General features: G+C 44.4%; 1 protein-coding gene across 2 annotated transcripts in view; it reads right to left on the bottom strand.

The window, feature by feature from the left end:
* The window catches only part of ANO3 (anoctamin 3), a 1013249-nt gene that overhangs the window by 215963 nt on the left and 773987 nt on the right, over positions 1 to 23299 (bottom strand). For both annotated transcript variants that reach the window (XM_073573877.1, XM_073573878.1), the window contains 2 exons: positions 22463 to 22597; positions 17777 to 17873 (listed from right to left, as the gene is read on the bottom strand). In XM_073573877.1, coding sequence (XP_073429978.1) covers positions 17777 to 17873; positions 22463 to 22597 — 232 coding nt within the window. The remainder of the gene's footprint in view (positions 1 to 17776; positions 17874 to 22462; positions 22598 to 23299) is intronic.

A 23299-nucleotide genomic window follows, 5' to 3' on the forward strand; every position in this document is an offset into this window, starting at 1 on the left:
AAATTCTGTAAAAAGCAAATCAAGACAGCAAAGATTGAGACAGAGAGACTCATTGCCAGAGAAAGTAAAAATAATCCAAAAATATTCTTTAACTACATAAATAGTAAGAAACTAAAAAATGATAGTGTTGGTCCCCTTAAAAATAGTCTGGGTGAAATGGTGGATGAGGATGAGGAAAAAGCCAATATGCTAAATGACTTTTTTTTTAACAGTATTTGCACAAGAAAATCCCATGACGGATAACATGAAATTCTCCATTAAATGTCACCTGCTTAACCCAGCAGGAAGTACGGCGGCGTCTAAAAATCACTAAAATTGACAAATTACAGGGCCCAGATGGGATACACCCCCGAGTACTGCAGGAATTAAGCACAGTCATAGATAGACCATTATTTTTAATCTTTAAGAATTCCATAATAACAGGGTCTGTACCACAAGACTAGCATATAGCAAATGTGGTGCCAATATTCAAAAAGGGGACAAAAACTGATCTTGGAAATTATAGGCCAGTAAGTTTAACCTCAACTGTGGGTAAAATCCTGGAGTGTTTTCTAAGAGATACTATACTGGAGTATCTGGAGAAGAATAACCTCATGACCCAATATCAACATGGGTTTACAAGGGACCGTTCCTGTCAGACTAATCTGATAAGGTTTTATGAAGAGGTAAGTTCCGGACTGGACCAAGGGAATTCAGTGGACGTGGTGTACATGGACTTTTCAAAAGCTTTTGATACGGTGCCACACAAAAGGTTGATACATAAAATGAGAACAATGGGGATAGGGGAAAATATGTGTAGATGGGTTAAGAGCTGGCTCAGGGATAGGAAACAAATGGTGGATATTAATGGAGCACACTCGGACTGGGTCACGGTTAGCAGTGGGGTACCACAGGGGTAAGTTTTGGGCCCGCTTCTTTTTAACATATTTATTAATGACCTTGTAGGGGGCATAGAGAGAAGAAGTCCAATATTTGCAGATGACACTAAACTCTGCAGAGTAATCAATACAGAGGAGGACAATTTTATATTACAGGAGGATTTATGTAAACTAGAAGCTTGGGCTGATAAATGGCAAATGAGCTTTAATGGGGATAAATGTAAGGTCATGCACTTGGGTAGAACGAATAAGATGTTTAATTATGTTCTTAATTGTATAACACTAGGCAAAACTGTCACTGAAAAGGACCTGGGTGTATGGGTGGACGATAAACTCACATTTAGTGGCCAGTGTCAGGCAGCTGCTGCAAAGGCAAATAAAATAATGGGATGCATTAAAAGAGGCATAGATGCTCATGAGGAGAACATAATTTTACCTCTATATAAGTCACTAGTGTGACCACACTTAGAATACTGTGTACAGTTCTGGTCTCCGGTGTATAAGAAAGACATAGCTGAACTGGAGCGGGTGCAGAGAAGAGCGACCAAGGTTATTACGGAACTAGGGGGTCTGCAATACCAAGACAGGTTATTACACTTGGGGTTATTTAGTTTGGAGAATCGAAGGCTTAGGGGTGATCTTATTACAATGTATAAATATATGCAGGGACAATACCAAGACCTTTCTAATGATCTTTTTACTCTTAGACCTGTGACGAGGACAAGGGGGCATTCTCTACGTCTGGAGGAAAGAAGGTTTAAGCATACTCACAGATGCGGATTCTTTACTGTAAGAGCAGTGAGACTATGGAACTCTCTGCCATATGATGTTGTAATGAGTGATTCCCTACTAAAATTTAAGAAGGGACTGGATGCCTTTCTTGAAAAGTATAATATTAGAGGGTATATACACTAGTTACCTTAATATTGCGTTGATCCAGGGAGCTAGTCTGATTGCTGTATGTGAAGTCGGGAAGGAATTTTTTTTCCCCAATGTGAAGCTTACTGTTTGCCACATGGGTTTTTTTTGCCTTCCTCTGGATCAACATGTTAGGGCAGGTTAGGACAGGATATGGGTTGAACTAGATGGACTTAAAGTCTCCCTTCAACCTTAATAACTATGGTACTATATTACCATGTTACTGGACACTGGTGAGAGGAGAGCAGTTGGGGGATGGTATATGTACGAGAAGACAGAGCACAGACACATACATTGTCTGCCATTAGTTCTGTGGGCACATGTGCTGGAGATTAGGGTGAGAGGGAAAGAGTTGGTGGGATGGTGTGTGTTGAGGAGGAGTGGCTGCACTTCATGGCAAGGCTGTGTGTAATGGCTTTGCTGTGCTGATTAATTTCTCTCCCCTTCCCATTTATAGAGTCTTGTAACCTGTATGTGACCACATCTTTGCTATATGCTGATCATTTTGTGTGTACAGATTCAGTGCAACCAGGTTGCTTTCACCAAATATGCGGTATCTGTGTAAAGGCTCTGTCCAAATGTGCTGTATACTTATCATGGATACATACGTGAGGTACATGTTATCACTTCTCACTCTGCTATATACGGATCATGCTGTGTATAAAAATACTGTGTATACAGGTTTTTTCTTTGCTGTGCATATAATCTGGACCTGACTTCCAGTTTAGTTCTTTCTGTAGTTATGGCAGCTTTTAGTTCTCTTATGTGGCATGCTGTCCTGCCTGATATATCCATCCTGTTTCTGTGTATTGTACCAGTGTATATGTAGGTAGGTGAGCTGACTTGGGGGGTGACCCCTTTCCTTGCCGCGAACAGACTTAAGACAGAGTCGAAGGTGTGTCCAACAGGTCCTCTTTATTGGTCGTACTCTCACGACCTGCAGCACCACACAGCAGCTGCTCAACTCCACAGGCCCGGGTACCTTCATTGTGGCTGTCCTAGGCCTACCACCACAGCGCTTCGCCTGCCCGAGTCCGTCCGTCTTGTGGTACCCCCAGGCTCTCTCTCTGTCTGCGGCCTCTCCTGTCAGGGTCACCCCCCTGACAGTCTTCCTCACCAGTCCTTCCAGGAGCTTCTCCTGTCTCTTCCTTCAGTCTTCTCTTCTGAGCTCCCCTCTCTGGACTGACGCTTCTAGAACTCTCTGCCTTCTATATATATCCCCTCCTTGGGAATTCCCCCTAGAGTCTTTGTAACCCCGCCCCCCATGGCTGTGCGGTTTCGTAGCTAGTGTTGAGCCTTCTGATACCGCAAGTATCGGGTATCGGCCGATATTCACTGTATCGGAATTCCGATACTGAGTTCTGATACTTTTAGCATATCGAATACCGGAATCGGAAGATCCCATAATGCTATGAGCCAGTTTGATTTGATTCAGCCAATGACAATCCTCAGAAGTGTGGGCATATCCTGTTAGGCATGTAAGCATGTTAACTAATGCCATGGCTGTGATTGGCTGCTGAAATGATGTCATGATGCACTATAAAAGCCGCCGCAGCCGCCATTTCTGGTTCACTATGCTGTGAATTCAGTTAGGGACAGGCTGCTGTTCAAGACTGTGAGGGACAGTTAGAGATAGCGATTTTCACAATCATAGTGTGCTTTACCCAGGCTACATAATCCACCACTGTAGCTTTCTTTTGCCTTGCAGCAGTGTTCACAGCTGTCTGCAAGGTCTGTGTAAGTGCAGCTCACGCTGAGTAGTGTGTCCTGCACCAACGTCTGGTTGGGGCCGCTCAGCATGTGTCACTGCCTCATACATATTTTTCTTTTTTTGCTGCTCATTTTTCATTCTCCTATGAGTGTGCACTGTGCATCCATCCGTATCCATATACGTTGGTTGCAAACACTATAGGAGAAGACAGCGGAGCCTCTCTGCAGCCTTTCAGTGCTAGTGCCCAGTTTGCTGCACTGTTCACGGCTGTCTGAGAGGTCTCTGACTGTGTGTGAGTGCTGCTCACGCTGAGTAGTGTGTCCTTAAGCTAAGTGTGGTTGTAGGCCGCTCAGCGTGCGTCACTGCCTCACACATATTTTTCTTTTATTGCAGCTCATTTTTTATTCTCCTATTAGTGTGCATCCATCCGTATCCATCTATATTGGTTGGTTGCAAACACTATATAGGAGTAGATAGAGGAGCCTTTTTTCTGGCTTGTGCCCTTCAGCTGCAGCCAGATTAGTATTACCCTATTTTTTGGAGCCTCATCTTTTGCATTGTAGGTTACCTTCCTGCATTGTAATAGCTCCAAAAAGTTAGTGATACTATCGCTTTCAAATCTTTGGTCGCATCCTTTTAGTTTTTTTTAAAAAAACAAACAAAATAAAGTTCACCAAATACTCCATTTCACAGTTGTGTAGGCCACATTAGCTCCTATTAAAGTGTAGTCCACGCACACACTTCTTAAAATTAGTGTTTCTTATACCTGTTACCAGCTCTTCAGGATTAAGCACACTAAGCCCCCCTTTTGTACTTTTCTGCCTATCTTTATCAGTCTACCAAGATGAAGAAGGCAGGGAGTAAGGCACGAAGGCGTGGGCATGGAGTTTCAGCAGGGAGAGGACGTGGGGATTCTGCAGGGAGAGGACGTGGGGATTCTGCAGGGAGAGGACGTGGGGATTCTGTGCCTGCTGCGGGCACCAGTGAGTCAGCATCCCCCAGTTTTAGCAGACAGCAGTCCTTTATGCGCAGCTTTGTAGGACCTCGCCTTACCCCACTGCTGCGGGAGGAAACAAATTGAAGCAGTTGTCGGATGGATGGCAGCTAACGCATCGACTTCAATGACTTCCACGTCCTCTCAGGGCCAGAGCACTGAAGAGCAACCATCTGTCTCTTCACCACCTGCCAAAGTGCCCAGGCAGTCAGAGAGCCCTGGACAGGAGCCATCACAGTCTCTACTTCTGTTCTCTGAATCTGTTGGCTTGGAAAGAGGGGGCCAGCCAAGCAGCATTCAAGAATGTGAAGAAGAGGGAGTGTGCAGTGATGCGCAACTTCTTTGTCCCTCAGAATCTGAAGAGGCGGGTGGGCCAGTGCCTATGGTCAGCACTCCTCAGTACGCATCAGATGATGACGAGACTCAGGTGCCACTTTCTGGTGCGTACGGTGCTGGCGAGACAACCCAGGAGAAGCAGGTGTTTGAAGAGGGGAGTGTAGATGATGAGGTCCTTGAACCATCATGGTGTGAGGAACAGGAAGTTGGTGGGAGCAGCTCTGAGGAAGAGATTCCCCGAACGGTCAAAACAGGAGGGAGAGGGAGGGGGCAGACTTGTTTGCCTGTAGCCTCCACTTCGGCACCCGTTAGGAGCATTCCTCTTTCAAAATCCAAAACAGGCGCTCCCAAGACTTGCAGTGCGTGTTCCTTTTTTGACACAGTTGCAGATGACATTTGCTTTGACAAATGCAAGCTGTGTCATCAGAAAGTCAAAAGAGGGAAAAATGTCAGCAACCTCAATACCACAGCTGGTTCGGCTTCCTCACAGGATCGTCAAGGAAGAACCTCTGGCACTGTTGTCGGGAGACCCAGTGACATTCCACCCACCGCACCACATTCCCAGTCATCCTCACACTCCCAGGCCACTCTACAGCCATCGGTATCACAGGCATGGGATAAAAGGCGGCCATGCTCGGCAAACCATCCCCGAGCACAGGCTCTGAATGCTGGCATTGCCAAACTACTGACCCTTGAAATGCTCTCATTCAGGCTGGTGGAGACTGACACCTTCCGGAACTTCATGGCATTGGCAGTCCCACAATACACCGTGCCCAGCTGCTTTTATTTCAGCAGGCAAACCGTCCCTGCCCTGCAAAACATGTGGAGGGAAAAATAAAACATGCACTACTAAACGCCGTCAGTAGCAAGGTCCACCTGACCACCAATGCGTGGACCAGTAACCATGGACAGGGACGATACCTTTCCTTCACTGCCCATTGGGTCAGTGTTGTGGAGCCGGGTACAGATCTGGAGAGTGGCGCTGTACGTGTTCTGCCAACTCCACGGATTGCAGGAATCCAGTCTCTACACATTGACTCCTCCTCCTACTCAAGTTCCTCAGAAACAGCGCTGAAGGAGCCTGTTACGACCGATATGAGCACAGCCGTGGCCAAACGTCAACAGGCCGTACTCAAATTAATTTCTTTGGGGAATCGAAGCCACACAGCGCAGGAGCTCTGGAATGCCAACAAGCAGGAGAGCGACGTGTGGTTTGTGCCAGCGAATCTCCAGCCGGGCTTGGTAGTGTGTGACAATGGCCGAAATCTGGTGGCAGCTCTGGGCCTAGGCAACCTCACTCACATCCCATGTCTGGCACATGTGCTGAACTTGGTCGTGCAGAGCTTTCTGAGGGACTATCCGGATCTTGATGCACTGCTGCACAAGGTCCGCATAGAGTGCGCTCACTTGCGGCGTTCCAGCACGGCAAGATCGTGCCTTGCTGCTCTGAAGCGCCAATTACGCCTTCCGGAACATCGCATCATATGTGACCTACTCACCAGGTGGAATTCAACGTTACATATGTTGGAGCAGTTGTGTGAGCAGCAGGCAGCAGTCAAGGAGTACCAGCTGCATCAGGCGCAAACAAGTCGCACTGTGCGCCGGTCACACTTCAGCACCACTGAGTGGGCCTCTATGAAGGACATCTGCCTCGTTTTGCGTGCCTTCGATGATTCCACGCGGATGGCGAGTGCAGATGATGTACTAGTCAGCATGACTGTCCCCCTTATCTGCCTGCTTCAAAAAACACTGCAAGCACTAAGGGAGGAGGTTTTGGAAGAGGTGGAGGATGAGGAGTCACAAATGCCATCTGCTTATGGACAGTCTGCGCTATGTGGTTCCTCACAAAGGCCTAGGCAGGGGACACTTTGTGAGCAGGATGAGGAGGAGTCAATGGAGGAGGAAAACATCTCTCCAGAGGAGGGAGGTACACAATGCTCTAGTCAGTATGTACAGCGAGGGTGGGGTGATGCAGAGCAGGCAGAGATGATGACTCAAGCAGGGGACAGTGTTTCTTTGGCATGTGGGAGTCTGCAGCACAATGTTGATTTCATGCTGCAGTGCCTGAGAAACGACCGCCGCATCGCCCACATTCTCAACACGACCACCCTCCTAGAGCCTCGCTATCGGGACAACTTACAAAGCCTCATACCACTGTTGAACCGGGAGCGTAAACTGCGGGAGTACCAAGACACACTGGTGCAGTCCATCATGTTCTCCATTCCACCCGACAGCAGTGCTGCTAGTGCTTTACAAAGCAGCTCTGTGCGTCGAGGCAGTGGAGGAAGCTCGGCACAAAGAGGGAGCAGAGGCAGCGCCTCAGCACAAGGCAAGACCACTATGGCCCAAATGTGGCAAAGTTTTGTGTGTCCACCACAAATGTCTACACCAACACAGACGGCTCCAGTCAGCAGGAGGCAACGTTTCCGTCAGATGGTGACAGACTACATGTCTTGCCCTGTCAGTGTACTCCCAGATGGCTCTTCCCCCTTCAAGTTTTGGGTCTCTAAGCTGGATACATGGCCAGAGCTTAGCCAGTATGCATTGGAGGTGCTGGCTTGCCCTGCTGCCAGTGTATTATCGGAACGCGTCTTTAGTGCCGCAGGTGGTGTACTGACAGACCGTCGCACGCGACTGTCCTCCGGTAACGTTGACCGGCTTACTTTTCTGAAAATGAACAAGGCCTGGATCTCGCCAGAATTTGCCAGTCCTCTTCCAGAATAAATAATTGGTTGGCAACAGTATCCAGGTCTCCTGTTGTGTTCATGTTTCTACCACCTGAACTGTAATCCCAGGGCTCCAACACCGCCAGTTGTTGCTCAGAAGTGCCGTCTGCACAGAGAAAAACACTTGCTCCTGTGTTAGTGGGGTTCAGTAACTCCAGCTGCTCCCCTGCTGTGTGGATGGCAAAGTCTACTGCTACCTACACAGTCACACTACTACAGATTTTTAACCGTGCTCCACTTAGGCCTCTGGCTCCACTGTCTCTAGTTTTTCCCCTGGCCTCCAACCCTGCCAGTTTCTGCTCAGAAGTGGCGTCTGCACAATCCACACTTGTTCCTGTGTTACTGGGGCTCAGTCACGTCAGTTGATCCCCTGATGTGTGTCCGGCAATGTCTCCTGCTCTGTCCACATTCCCATTACTAGTAGTGGGAATGTGGACAGAGCAGGAGACCTTGCAGGACATACATCAGAGGATCAACTGACGTGACTGAGCCCTTGTAACCCAGGAACAAGTGTGGATTGTGCAGACGCCACTTCAGAGCAGCAACTGGCGGGTTGGAGGCCAGGGGAAATACTAGAGACAGTAGAGTCAGAGGCCTAAGTGGAGCACGGTTACAATCAGTAGCAGTGTACAACCAATATAAAACTTGCTTCAAGTAGGCCTCTGCCTGCTCCATGATTGATCCTGGGTTTCAACACAGCCAGTTGTTGCTCGGAAGTGCCGTCTGCACAGAGAAAAACACATGCTCCAGTGTTAGTGGGGTTCAGTAACGCCAGCTGCTCCCCTGCTGTGTGGACGACAAAGTCTCCTGCTGCCTCAAAAATCACTCTACATCTTATTTACTACTCTCTCCAAGTAGGCCTCAGTCTGCTGCATGATTGACCCTGGGCTCCAACATTGCCAGTTGCTGCTCAGAAGTGTGTTTGGCATGGGTACTCCCTCCTGCCCAGCCTGGTTCCAGCACGCCAGCTGTTTCCGGGAATTGTCAACGTCACTTTGCCACCAATACATAGTCCTGTCGTGTTGCGGTGGGGTTTGCCGAGTCTATGGTGCCTGCAGTTTAGGTGCTTCCTATGTGGGCTGCGGGTTCTGGTAATAAAGGCTGGTTCCGTAGTGGCAATAGGACAAGCACCCCCTGTAGGACTGTGTGTTTCGGTAACTGCGGCCGGCTCGCGGCCTTGCAACGTTGTTTTTCAAGGGTAGCTTCTGCTACCCATCCGGGTTCCAGTACCGTCAGCTGGTTCTCGGCAGTACCTTTGGCATAGGTGCCTCCTTCTTGGTATGCTAGTTCCAGCAACGTCTGCTGGTCCTTGGTAGTGCTTTGTAGCACAGGTACCTCCTGCTTCGTAACTGTGTTCCAGCACCGTCAGCTGGTCCACAGTTGTGCCATTGGCTCTTGTTCCTTCTGCTGCCACTCTGGGTACCAGCACCATCAGCTGGTTCTCAGTAGTTCCATTGACTCTTGTAGCTTCTGCTACCCATCCGGGTTCCAGTACCGTCAGCTGGTCCTCGGCAGTGTCTTTGGCACGGGTACTCCCTCCTGCCCAACCTGGTTCCAGCACGCCTGCTGTTTCCGGGTAGTGTCAACGTCACTTTGCCACCAATACATAGTCCTGTCGTGTTGCGGAGGGGTTTGCCGAGTCTATGGTGCCTGCAGTTTAGGTGCTTCCTATGTGGGCTGCGGGTTCTGGTAATAAAGGCTGGTTCCGTAGTGCCAATAGGACAAGCTCCCCCTGTAGGACTGTGTATTTCGGTAACTGCTGCTGGCTCGCGGCCTTGCAACGTTGTTTTTCAGGGGTAGTTTCTGCTACCCATCCGGGTTCCAGTACCGTCAGCTGGTTCTCGGCAGTGCCTTTGGCCTAGGTGCCTCCTTCTTGGTATCCTAGTTCCAGCAACGTCTGCAGGTCCTTGGTAGTGCTTTGTAGCACAGGTACCTCCTGCTTAGTAACCGTGTTCCAGCACCGTCAGCTGGTCCATGGTTGTGCCATTGGCTCTTGTTCCTTCTGTTGCCACTCTGGGTACCAGCACCATCAGCTGGTTCTTGGTAGTTCCATTGACTCTTGTAGCTTCTGCTACCCATCCAGGTTCCAGCACCGTCAGAGGGTTTTCGGCAGTGCCTTTGGCCTAGGTACCTACTTCTCAGTTTCCTAGTTCCAGCAAGGTCTGCTGGTCCTTGGTAGTGCTTTGTAGCACAGGTACCTCCTGCTTAGTAACCGTGTTCCAGCACCGTGAGCTGGTCCACGGTTATGCCATTGGCTCTTGTTCCTTCTGCTGCCACTCTGGGTACCAGCACCATCAGCTGGTTCTCGGTAGTTCCATTGACTCTTGTAGCTTCTGCTACCCATCCGGTTTCCAGTACCGTCAGCTGGACCTCGGCAGTGCCTTTGGCCTAGGTGCCTCCTTCTCGGTATCTGAGTTCCAGCAACGTGTGCTGTCCTTGGTAGTGCTTTATAGCACAGGTACCTCCTGCTTAGTAACCGGGTTCCAGCACCGTCAGCTGGTCCACGGTTATGCCATTGGCTCTTGTTCCTTCTGCTGCCACTCTGGGTACCAGCACCATCAGCTGGTTCTCGGTAGTTCCATTGACTCTTGTAGCTTCTGCTACCCATCCGGTTTCCAGTACCGTCAGCTGGTCCTCAGCAGTGCCTTTGGTCTAGGTGCCTCCTTCTCGGTATCTGAGTTCCAGCAACGTGTGCTGTCCTTGGTAGTGCTTTATAGCACAGGTACCTCCTGCTTAGTAACCGGGTTCCAGCACCGTCAGCTGGTCCACGGTTGTGCCATTGGCTCTTGTTCCTTCTGCTGCCCATCCGGGTTCCAGTACCATTAGCTGGTTCTCGGCAGTTCCTCAGCCTTCTTGTACCTTCTGCTAATTTTCAAAGTTCACGCTTGTGGAAATGGTTTTTGGTTCTCACTCTGGATCTCCCTGACGACGACCCTGAAGACGACGACCCTGAAGACCACACCGAAGAAGACCAAAAAGATGACCCTGAAGAAGATGACCAAGAGGACAAAGAACATGAAGACAATCACCAAGATGCAGAACAACAAGAGACAGAAGACCAAGAAGCAGAAGAACAAAAAGCAGAAGGACCAAAAGCAGAAGAACATTAAGCATAAGACTAAAAATCAGATCAAAAGATATTATCTAAATTCTAAGCAGAAGAAGACTAAGCAGTGTATGGGGGTGAGTCCGTTCCTCCTCGTGGGGCCCCTGGAAAATGCCTGCTGCTGCAGGCCAAACTGAATGCAGACAAATCCTGTTGTAAATCTTTTGTGACAGGCAGAATGGAAGGTGTAATCTTCAAACTTTTATAGATAACAACTACAGGAATGCCTGTCACAAATAAGAATATGATGATGAAGAAGAAGAATAGGAAGAAGATGAAGAACTAGAATATGACGAATAGTTGAATAAGAAGAATATGAAGAACGTAAAAGAAATAATAGGATGAAGGTGAAGAAGAAGAAGATGAATAAGGTGAAGAAGAAGTTGATGAAAAAGATGCTGCTGCTGAGGATGATGAAGGAGAAAGTGTTGGAGAAGTAAAAAAAGAAAGTGAAGAGCATGGAAGTAGTGAAACATACATATCTAACAAAATATACAAAAGGTTAACATAGTCAATATCTTTGTAACTCCGAACATCTTTAAAAAAAAAAAATATATTCCTGCTATTCCATTTGATTGGGCTAAACCTCTATGCCTTTAATGTCTCCTACACCTCCCCCAATACATTCTACATTATTCTTAGTTGTTTTTCTCCATGTAGAATTAAACTACAAGGAAAGAAAGGGGTTTTTTTAATTCCGATATTTCTGTTCCATTGACTCGAATGGGACTTCCGGGATCGGAATCAGCGATACCCGATACTTTTTTGACATCGGCCGATCCAATCCGATCCGATATTTTTCAATATCGGGTGGTATCGCTCAACACTATTCGTAGTCCTGCTCTCACTACTCCCTGCTCCTATCTTGTGGCCAAACTGCAGTCCTACACCTTCTTACATTTCTGCTGTCCTTGGTCTCCCCCTAGTGGCAGAAACCCTGTACTACAACCTCCATCTCCTCTGTCCAGCTGTCTCCCACCTTCCTATACAGCAGTCCATGTCCAGCATATTGTACATTAACCCTTTCTGCTGCAGACAAGTCTGTATATCAGCCCACTTCCCCTACATATACCTACCAAGTTCTTATTTTCTATTACCTAAGATGGTAGATAGCACATGCCTGAGTGGATTAGCTGGAGCTTTTATATGTTTCATCATATATAAAATAAATATTTGGGGAGTAACTCAGTACAGGGCAGGGAGGTGAGTGGGGCACTAATAACTCAGTACATGGCCGGCAGTGAATGGGCATTAATAACTCAGCACATGGTGGGCAGTGAGTGGGCACTAATAACTCAGCAAATGGCGGGCAGTGAGTGGGCACTAATAACTCAGCACAGGGCAGCGTGGTGAATGGGCACTAATAACTCAGAACATGGCGGGCAGTGAGTGGGCTCTAATAAGTCGGCACATGGCAGGGCATTCAATGGGCAGTCCTAGTGTGATGCTGCACCTTGCTCTGGAGGACAAATCATGGGCCCAGTTTTCAGCCCTGTCTCATCTATGTACGTTGCGTGACTGATTGGGATACAGAACTTGCAGTCTTTTACACATACACCTATGGCTGCTGGTAGCTTATACTAGACCTGCATATTATATTTCTTACTATTTATGTGCAGTTGGTGATTTGAGAGCCGTGTCTGTCAGTAACTGATGTAGAGGAGCAGGCGGCGTCTTCTCATTTATTGTTGCAGCATTTAACATAACATTGCCCATCACTGACTATATCTGACCTTATGATGGGAGATTTTACAGTATCAACCTGTTGTATACCTTGGTTGTAAACTATCTGCTATATAATCGTCTTATTCTGTCTATCTTTAACGGAAATCCCGCGGCCGGCCGCGACCAATCAGCGCATTCGAACGACGCACGCCTCCGTCGGGAGATTTGCGGCGCAGAGAGAGAGATATTTTAGAATACCCGATGCGTTAGAATCGGGCCACCATCTAGTAACTTATATGTGCATACATGGTGTTTCATCCTCCCTTATATACATTTCAGGAGCTGAATTAAAAGCAATTATTTGTTTTTGGCAATTGGGGGTGGCATGGTGGAGCTGTTTCGTCTTAAAATTGAAAACAGGTCCATACTCAAAGAGGTCTAAACTTGACAATTTGGTATGGGCAACCGTCTGTTAGGTCCCCCTGGGTCAGTTGCGGTGCGGCTGGGGGTGGCATGGTGGAGCTGTTGTTGCAGTTTCAAAATGGATGAACCTTCAATTCCCCTCTTCCTTTTTTCAAAGTCAAGATAATGTTGTTTAATGTTGCTCTGTAGAGGGGCAACCATCTTGGGTGTGGAATGAGTCTGTGGAGAGCCAGGTGATGGTAGCAGAAGGGAGGAGTAGGGGGCCCCGTTTGGTTGGGCAGTTACCTACCCATCCCCTCTTTTTGCTTCATTTGATGTTCAGAGTATAATTTAAATAAAAGGGGTCCCTACTGGGCTGAGGTCTCAGCGGGACAATTTAATTGGTACTGCCATTCAGTAGGGTCCTCGAACTGGTGCGGTTGAGGGCATAAGTAGGCAGGTCCTTGAACCAGTGTAGTGCGGTTGAGGGCCTAAGATGCGGCTGTTGGAGCAAAAAAAGCTGGTGCGCAACTTCCATAGATCCGCTTCCTTATTTGTCAATGTTATACTGGTATGTTCATTTTGTAATATAAATATGTTAATAAACAGGGCTGCTATGGCCTATTTATCCAGGGTGACCATTAAGATATAGCCCCCTGGTCTACAGAAGCATTTATAGCCTATAAGACCCTGTTAGGGTAAAGTCCCTGGGGTCATGGCAAACATATTTTGCATGCTTAAAAAAATAAATAAATATATAAGTTGCAATTGGCTCCTTCAAGCTAGGAACAGCGACTGGAGGGGAGGGAAAACGAAAAGAAAGAAAAAAATAAAACAAAAAGCATGCCATTCAATACAATCTCTCTCTTCAAGGACCCTCTCTTTCGTTCATGTGACTTGAAAATGCTGAGGCATGAATTTTGACTGTTTATATTGATCAACTCTTGTTTGTTTTAAGGTTGTCTTCTGGATAAAGCAGTGCATTAAGGCCCCTTTACATTTAGCGATGCACCAGCGATCCCGACAATGATACGACCCGGTCAGGATCGCTGGTGCATCGCTAAATGGTCGCTAGTGAGCTGCCACACAGGCAGATCTCACAGCGATGTAGCGACGCAGCAGTGGTCGTTACTTACCTTTCAGACGCTGCGATTCTGATGTCTTCCCGCCCGCGTCCATGCATCGCTCGTCGGAGCCAGCAGGAAGCCCAGCAGGAAGCGCCTGACGAGAAATGGACGTGGACGATCTCGCGCAATCAGCGACAGACAGCGGGGAAGCCGGTCGGAGGTAAGTATCACACATAGCGATATTGCTAGTGATATCTCTGCTGCATCACAAAATCGGTGACGCTTTAGCGATATCGCTAGCGATATCGCTATGTGTAAAGGCCCCTTTAAACGGAAGAACAGTATTTCTAATCTGTGTGCCCTTGAGTCAGTGGGGAGTGACTAAGGGGGAAGTAGAAAAATATTCAGAATTTGAGAGTCCTCAGTAGTTGATACCTTTTAATGGCTAACTGAAAAGATGGTAACAAATTGCAAGCTTTTGAGACTACCCAGGTCTCTTCAATAGGCTAGACTAATACAACATCTGAAGAATCACATTTATGTATTAGTCTAGCCTGATGAAGAGACCTAAGTAGTCTCGAAAGCTTGCAATGTGTTATCATCTTTTCAGTTAGCCATTAAAAGGTATCAACCACTGATGAGGACTCTCAAATTCTGAATATTTTTCTATCTACTGGCTAACACGGTACAAAGATGTATATCTTTCCTGTATCAATAAGGGGGAAGTAATCAAGCAAGATGTTTTCCCTGATGATTTTGACCCAGTTAACAGAGAATGTCGTCAAGTGCATTAAGCAATCAGCAATGGCATGGCAGGGTTATTCATAATGCATTCGTACATTTTTTTTCTGCTATAGGTTTATTTCAATTACTATGTCCAAATGTTATGAAAGTTATGTAAGGGTCAGTTTTGATGTTATATTATGTATAGCTTTTAATTACTTCTTATTTATAGTATACTAGCTGAAGAGCCTGGCGCTGCCCGGGCATAGTAACTAACTGTGGTTAGTTAGAGCAAATTATAATTATCCTCCATCCCATAGTCCCGTGCCCATATACCCATCATACATATCCACGATCCCATAGGCCCGTGCCCATATACCCATCATACATATCCTCCATCCCATAGTCGAGTGCCCAAATACCCATCACACATTGTCCATCCCATAGTCCCATGCCCATATACCCATCACACATCCTTCATCTCATAGTCCCATGTCCATATACCCATCATACATATCCTCCAACCCATAGTCCCGTGCCCATATACCCGTCATACATATCCTCCATCCTATAGTCCAGTGCCCATATACCCATCACATATCCTACATCCCATAGTCCCGTGCCCATATACCTGTCATACATATCCTCCATCCCATACTCCAGTGCCCATATACCCATCACACATCCTCCATCCCATAGTCAACCATTATGACATCATAATGAGTGGTGGGGCTTGCAACCTATGATGACATCAGCATCACCATGGCAACCATTATGACATCATAATGAGGGGTGGGGCTTGATTATTATGTAGATATGGGGCAAAATTGTTTGGTGAATTGGAACGCGCGGGGTTAAAATTTTGCCTCACAGCATAGCCTATGACGCTCTCGGGGTCCAGGTGTGTGACTGTGCCAAATTTTGTGGCTATAGCTGCGACGGTGCGGATGCCAATCCCGGACATACATGCATACATACATACATACATACACACACTTGAGCTTTATATATTAGATTTCTCTTTATATATACTCATCACTTTTCTGGTAGTAGTAGTAGTAAGTGTGTTTAAGAAATGATTCCTGCACAGCACAGCTACTGTATATAGTGGTGGTTTCTAGAACCAAAAAACTGTGAATTGGTGAATTATTAGAGCTGGCTATGATACATGCAGTATAATAGTTTTTGAGAAATGACAAATGTCATTTTACAGGTATTCAGACTGTGGCTACCACCTTTATTATGGTTTACTTTTCACATTCCCCATGATGGAATCGTCATTGCAGGATGTTTACAGACTATTATTTTGCTTTAGTTACAGTATTATCGATCAAAACTTGGTAGCGTTGCATTGATAAAATTATTCTGTTGGAGCTCTATAATTGTGTTACTTGTAGTCACTGTATTTTGATAGCATGATGAAATGGTTGATTGCGATCGAGTCCATTTAAGGTGTCAAATGGCCTCTTGGTGGTGGTTTAGGAGTCGGGTGAAAGTTGCAGACAAGCTAAGGTGGACTCATTTTAACTAATAGAGGAGGTAAAAACCTCATGGTGGTGAACAGGCTTGGCTTTGGTGGCCAGCCTCAAGGACGTTGTAATGGTCAATCAGAGGCGGGCACAGAGGTTAAGAACAGGAGTGAGGATAATAGGGTTATTGGTACCCTGAAAGTTTACTGGCTCTGCTTGAATGGCAAGCCAGGACGTTCCACCCCTTTATGGCTGTCTGTCCTGGTGCACTTCACCTGACTCCTACTGTGGTTGTTTTAATCTTGTGATTTAAATAAAACTGTGGCCAGTTTGACAACCAAAAAAGCGTATTTTGTCTATTTATTCTAGTGCCTAGGTTTACTGTAGTTATGGTTGTTTTAAGATGGAGTGGGGATCCGTCCCATACCCAAAAGTCAAGTGTACAACTCTGTTTATTGCTAAAGAAACATCTGTGAGGCATTGTACCTACTATCTGATGTACATAGTTCTTACTACATTAATGGTTAGTAAAAAGAAGTTGTTTTTTTTAACTGTTATCTCCTTCACTAATCTCCGTAACATCTGGTCCTTGTCAGCCAAATACAGCAGCACAATGAGGTCTGCAGAGGCTCATCGCGAAAGGAACAAAAGTCCACTAACCCAGGCGGGACCCCATGTTTATGTAGCGTGCGGGGAGTGGAAGACAAGTATCTTGTCCACGGCTGCCGCCCTGTGCCACCTTACACATGCACAAGAGTATGACTAACAGTGGTCTGGCAATGGCCTTTGAAGTGAGATTGTTGTGTAAAATATCTCTATTAACCTGTAAATATGGGTCTAATCTGTCGGTTAATAGCATTCTGACACCAATTGGTACTGGCAGTGAGAGCCTCATTGCTGGGCGGAAACTAACTTTAATGCTGGTGGCACTGGCATGGTTTCAGTCACCGCTCAGCACTGAATGATAGCCGTCTCTAATGTGAGTGAGCTGTCAGTGAGGGTACAGCCACCACTCTCTGTACACAGGGCAATGACTAAAAACATGGCGGCCCTCCCCCATGACTCGGAGTGGAACGCTGCCAAGTGTAATAAAGTTAATTTCCTCCCTGCAGCGAGGGGACCTTTAAGGCAATTTCTCTCACTTAACTACATGAGCTACATTACAATTGTCTGTGGTTAACAAATTGCATTTGAAAAACAATTATCATTTTTTATAGACATGCTCTCGATTTTTTTGGACCCCGGGACATAATCGTTATATTGTAACAGTAAATCCTCCACTGATGCACAATGATTATGTGAGATGTATCTACTGTATTGTTCATAGTGACCAAATGGATATGGTCAACCATCAAAATCAAATCCAAGCATGAGACCTCATTCAGACATCTGTTTTTCGCGTTTGAAAGATATTGATGTGATATTTATAGCACTCATACCTGTGATAGTCAGTGGGACCATTTACATGCCACTAATTTTTCGTGGACCGACCACTGCTCAGCAAATCATTGAGACATGTCCGATTTTGATCTGAGGGTTGGATCAAAATTGGCAATGCAAGTCTATGGGTCCGATTTTCACAGACTGCCATGTAGGAGAAGGTGGAGATTTTTTTTCTATACATGAACAAGAAAATGGATGATACTCAAACCAAACTCTGATAAAACTCTAATCAAACTGATCAAAGCCTGATCAAAATAATTGTCAGTTTTTCTCATAAATGAGAGAAAAAATGGATGAGGCTTTAATGGAATGTGCAAGTGATATTTAAATAAGGTTACCTTTGCATATATGCAGCTCTCATTTAGCCTCTGGAGAGTGCAGTTCTTCTCACACATCGGACACATGATAGTTTCATTTGCTTCACAAATCTCTATACTATAGTGAAAAGGGAAGATAAAACATATAAATAATTATTTAGATAACACTATATATCCAAGTCATCTCATTGCCACTAAATCAGTATACATGTGTTTTTCACCCACAGTAACCCATGCATGTCTGTACACGTTTATGTCAATGTGCTTAGCAGCTTAACATATTCAACATGGCTGCAATCACCAACCTATGACCTAATTACTTCTGCATTGTGATCTTCATTATAAAAGGAAACCACGACTCAGCGTCAGATCCAATGCCCCATGCAACTCTGGGTTTTGCTGCAATTTTTAATGGGAAAAATAGTGCTGCATGCAATGTAATTGTAGCCATCTATAACATCAAAAATCACCGATTGAGACTCGAGATGAAGATTGCAATGCAGGTATGAACATGGTCTTAGTCAGTACACTACGGTTCCTCTTTAGCAATGCTGCAGGTATAGATAAAGCAAAGGTTACCTTGACTCAGCTAATACAAAACTGGTATATTTCGGCACAAAAAAAGTCCAATTTGATGCCTACCTTGAGATTGGTCAAAGGGTTGTGCAGTGTTAAGGTATCTTAATCCTACTAAGGCAGATCTGTTATTGCATTTTATTGCACTGCTGTAGCAATCAAAAAAATCTGTAATTCTGGCGTTTTGATTTTTTTTCGTTACTCCATTTACCGATCGGATTCATTTATTTGATATTTTGCCGATGGGCAGGTCTTGTGACGCGCTTCCGGTTTACGCGAATTAAATGTGTAATCAGCATTCATGTGCCGGGAAAGATGTGGGCTCAGCATCACAGCCCGCATTAAATGTAGGGCTACAACCTTAAATGTGCCTATACGATCAAGGCTGTAAAGAGGTTAAATTTGAAATCAATCAGACTCCTCCCTGATGATCTTGCATGATGGATAAATATCTGTCTGTATTTCTCAGCATTGAGGACACCATTATTTCTGACCAAATTCCCAATGCCATTTGCTGATATGCAGCCAAAAACATGCAATGAACCTCCACCATGCTCCAATGTTGCTGTAGACACTCATTGTGCTACTCATCAGCAAACCAACTGCTTTATGTTGAAGTCAAATATTTCACATTTTGACCCATCAGTCAAGAGCATGTGCTGACATTTTTCTGTACCTCAGTTCATATGCTTTTAAGTTCAAAAATAAATACAGTAAAGTATACACGGGCACTACCTATCCAAACAAAGGCTCAGATGCAGCTGGTGAAGAGACAGGACTGTGTCGGCTCCTGTTATAAAGTCTGAGCGAACCGTATAATTGTGTGATTCACCGCGCTATACTGAGCAGATGTATAAATACAAAAAAGGGGGGAATACTTAACAGCAGTTATACGTACTTACTTAAAATGAAGTTGATGTAGAATATTCAGTGTAAGTTGAGATGTCTACGTGGCGAGTAGTTTGCAGGTTATGTGATGGTAGTGATCTCGTTTTTGATAGCTGATGATGCTATTGGAATAATAATATTAAAGTACCAATAGAACACACAAAAGGTCACACTAGATATATGAGTAGTGTGACCTTTTGTGTGTTCTATTGGTACTTTAATCTTATTATTATTCCAATAGCATCATCAGCTATCAAAAACGAGATCACTACCATCAGATAACCTGCAAACTACTCGCCATGTAGACATCTCAACTTACACTGAATATTCTACATCAACTTAATTTTAAGTAAGTACGTATAACTGCTGTTAAGTATTCCCCCCTTTTTTTGTATTTATACATCTGCTTTTAAGTTCATTTGAGTCATTTGGCGTAGCTTACATGTTAAATGTATGGTTTTTGGCCACATTTCATTCATGACGACCACTTCTGACCAGACTTTTCTGATGGATGTACCTGGATCCCATTGGTTGCTGCCTGTTCTGAGCTGATCTCGCTGCTCAACATCTTCTGATTTTGAAGGTAAGTAAGCATGATCTGTCTTACATCGTACATGCACTTTATTTCCATGGCAGGACCCTGCATCTCTGGTCTTCAATGTTGACCATTTGCTAGTGTCCTCAATGTCTCAATGCTGAGAAATATGGGCAGATTATCTATCATGCAATACAATTAAAGAGACATCTGATTGACATCAAATTTATTCTGCAGCTGTGCAAAAAACCCCAAACATACAGTCAATGCCATTAATAACTATCTTTAGAGTAAAGAAGAACAGAGTCCTGGAAATGATATGGCATCCACAGAGCCCAGATCTCAACATTGAGTCAGTGCGGGATTGCATAAAGAATCACAAGAATTAGTGCAAGCCTACATCCACAGAAGATGGAAAAGAAAAAAGAAAAGAAGTCTCTGTGGCAGCGTCCGTTTATATATATACATGTATGCATTTGTATGTAATTATTATACATCTAAAGAATGAATTTGCATCATCGTCCCACGTTTTTATCTTGTATTATTTTTAATTTTGTCATGTCTTTTAGTTTTTTCTTTATAGTTTTTGTCTTGCCGGATCTTGACCCTTTGGAACCTATGTTGGTTATGATGCCCCATTATCCTATGCTGGGATTAATCCTGGATGTGGGACATTATTAAATATCGAACAGAACCAAGGGATTCCGCCCAATTGGAGGAGAAGATTTTCTGATGATTCATTATCTTCAATTTTTTTCTTCTTCTTCTTCTTATTATTATTATTTTTTTTTTTTCTTTTTTTCTTTTTCTGTTGTTTTTTCTGCCCATGTATACATATATTTTTTATCTTTTATTTTTTATGTATATATACATATATATTCTTTTATGTATTGTTTTTTGTCTTTACTATGTTTATATATATTTGTCACTAATTTATGTATATTTTTGTACTGTAATATCCTATGATGAGAACATAGGTTTGCACTCTGTCACTTTGAGGATGCACTTTTGCACTTTATATCATTATCTGAGATACCATTAACGCTGTGTCGTTACTCACATTACTCCTTTGCGTTTCACTTAGCATTAAATCACTATAACTTCTTTTCTCTTGTGCATATGGGCTGTTCTCTATCCCTTCCAAGATGGTTGCCGCCATGGTCTTCATTAAAATGGCGGTTGTGGTGCGCACGCGCGCTTTGCCTCACGCCCTTACCACTCTCCTCCGTGGCTATCTGGATTAGCTTGGCGCGCATGTGTATGATGTCAGCAGGTGGATTTCCACCTACATGCGCGCCGTCTACTGACGGCCACGGGGGTGGGAGGTAACGTTCTTGGCGGGTGACATCATTGGCGCGTGCGCCCGATACTCCGGCATTGATTGATGACATTATATAAGTATTAAGGATATGGCACTTATGTGTACCCCTTTTGAGAAAGCATTCAACGCGAAACGCGCGTCAGGGGGTCACAGAGGGGCACATTGGCGCACTGGTGATCATGGGTAAGTGACACTATTTAGATACTGAAGGGCTTTTGATTTGCTTAATGCTCTAGACAATATCCATTACACCTTGTATGGGTACTTTACCCGGGACTGATCATGTTGTACCTTATTGTCGCTTTATACACTTTATAACCCTTGGTCACAGGATTACCATGTGTTCCTCTGTTTTGGCCTTAGTATCCCTCCTTTTCCTTTTTACTATATAAGCCATTATTGGTATGTATACTTTTGTATTGTTAATCATTTGAATTAATAAACTGATGTTTTTTATTGGATGGTGTTCTCTGCTCCGCTTCTTTCATGTCTATTTCCAATGGGAGCATTTCCATTTCCTATTGTTGTTAGGCCTTGGCCTTACCTTTTGGATTGAAGTTATCTTCTTCAGCATTTATTATAATTTATATGTGCTTATTTTTGACTATTTTTCGTTTTCATCCACAGAAGATCTGTGGTTAGTTCTTAGTGATGTTTTTCAACAACTTCCTTGCGGAGTTCAGAATCTGAGTGCAAATGTACTTAGCGGCACAGTGGCTCAGTGTAAATCCCACCTCTGGTTTCCTCCCACATTCCAAAGACATACTGATAGGGAATTTAGATTGTGAGCCCCATCGGGGACAGTGATGATAATGTGTGCGAGCTGTAGAAGTGCTGCGGAATATGTTAGTGCTATATAAAAATAAAGATTATTAAAATAAAGATTATTAGAAGAATTGATAACGTTTTGAAAGCACCTCATAATTGATTTAGATTTCACTGTTGCTCACTCATTTTGAATTTTGGTAATTGATAAAACTAAACGATTGACTTTTCTATTTCATAAAGAATTATTACTTAGCAGCATTTTTTCCATAAATGCCCAAAACTTTTGCACAGCACTGTACGTCCTCTGTACTTATTCCCAGTTGATATGAAATGATGCAGATGTATTGTCTTCGATGATCGGATTCTATTCCGTAGCATGGAGTGCATACTATTTACAATAAATTATTAAGTTTTACCAAGAGGTCGTGCCATAACATTGGTAGTAAACACTGCCACGCATCCCTTCTTTTGAGAGCTCGGATTGTAAATCCTCTTAACAGGTATTAGCTCTGTGACTACTGTGGCAATTCAAGGCACAATGAATATTGAACTTTATTTCATGGATCATGGCATGCAGTGAGTGACTGAGCCAGAGGCAGAAAGCCCTGGCAGGCCTCACCTTACTTGGCTGGAGTCCATGGTAAATAATCCATAGAGAAAGACAAACAATCCAACAAGAGCTGCAGGAATCAGCATTCCCGTATACCAGCCCAACCATGCAAAGTACAAGCCGATCTTCTCACCAAAGTACCTCCTGCAAAATCAGGAAAACATGGAAACAAGTTACCATGAATAATTCTACATATTATGTAAAATTGGAGAGCCCTCATTGATTTATACCTTTTAATAGCTAAATAAAAAGATGGTAACAAATTACAAGCTTTTGAGACTGCTCAGGTCTTTTCGTCAGGCATAGACTGACACAAACTCTGAGGAGTCTCATATTTATACACAACAGAACACAGGAATAATTTAATAGGTAAGACAAGCAACATAAAGCAAAACTATCAGTATGGGAGAGAGAGAAACCGTTCTGCAATAATTATTGGAACAGTTCATAGATAAGGAGTGTGAAAGTTCTATTGTCCTATGATTGAGGTCTGGACCATGGTTGTGGTGTCCCCAAAAGGACTGAAGAGCACATTCCTCAGTTGGGGGCATCTCAACCATGGACCCGTATTTCATACCATAATTTCAGTTTGCCATTAAATGGTATCAACTAATGAGGACTCTCAAATTTTTATATTGTTCTATCTATTGGGTAACAAGGTACAAAGATGTATATCTTTCCTGTACATATTATGAAATCATCTCCAGTATACATAGTTGCATCTGGTCCAAGCATCTCAGAGCACATACTTCTCCATCATAGAAACCACAATCACTGTGTTCTTTTAGAAACTGGAAGTAAATAATGAATTAATAGAATCATTTTTCGTAAAATCTTTTTATTAGG

The sequence above is a fragment of the Dendrobates tinctorius genome, unplaced genomic scaffold (assembly GCF_039654945.1).
Source record: "Dendrobates tinctorius isolate UK_male_01 unplaced genomic scaffold, ASM3965494v1 ptg000037l, whole genome shotgun sequence".
NCBI classification, from domain to species: Eukaryota; Metazoa; Chordata; class Amphibia; order Anura; family Dendrobatidae; genus Dendrobates; species Dendrobates tinctorius.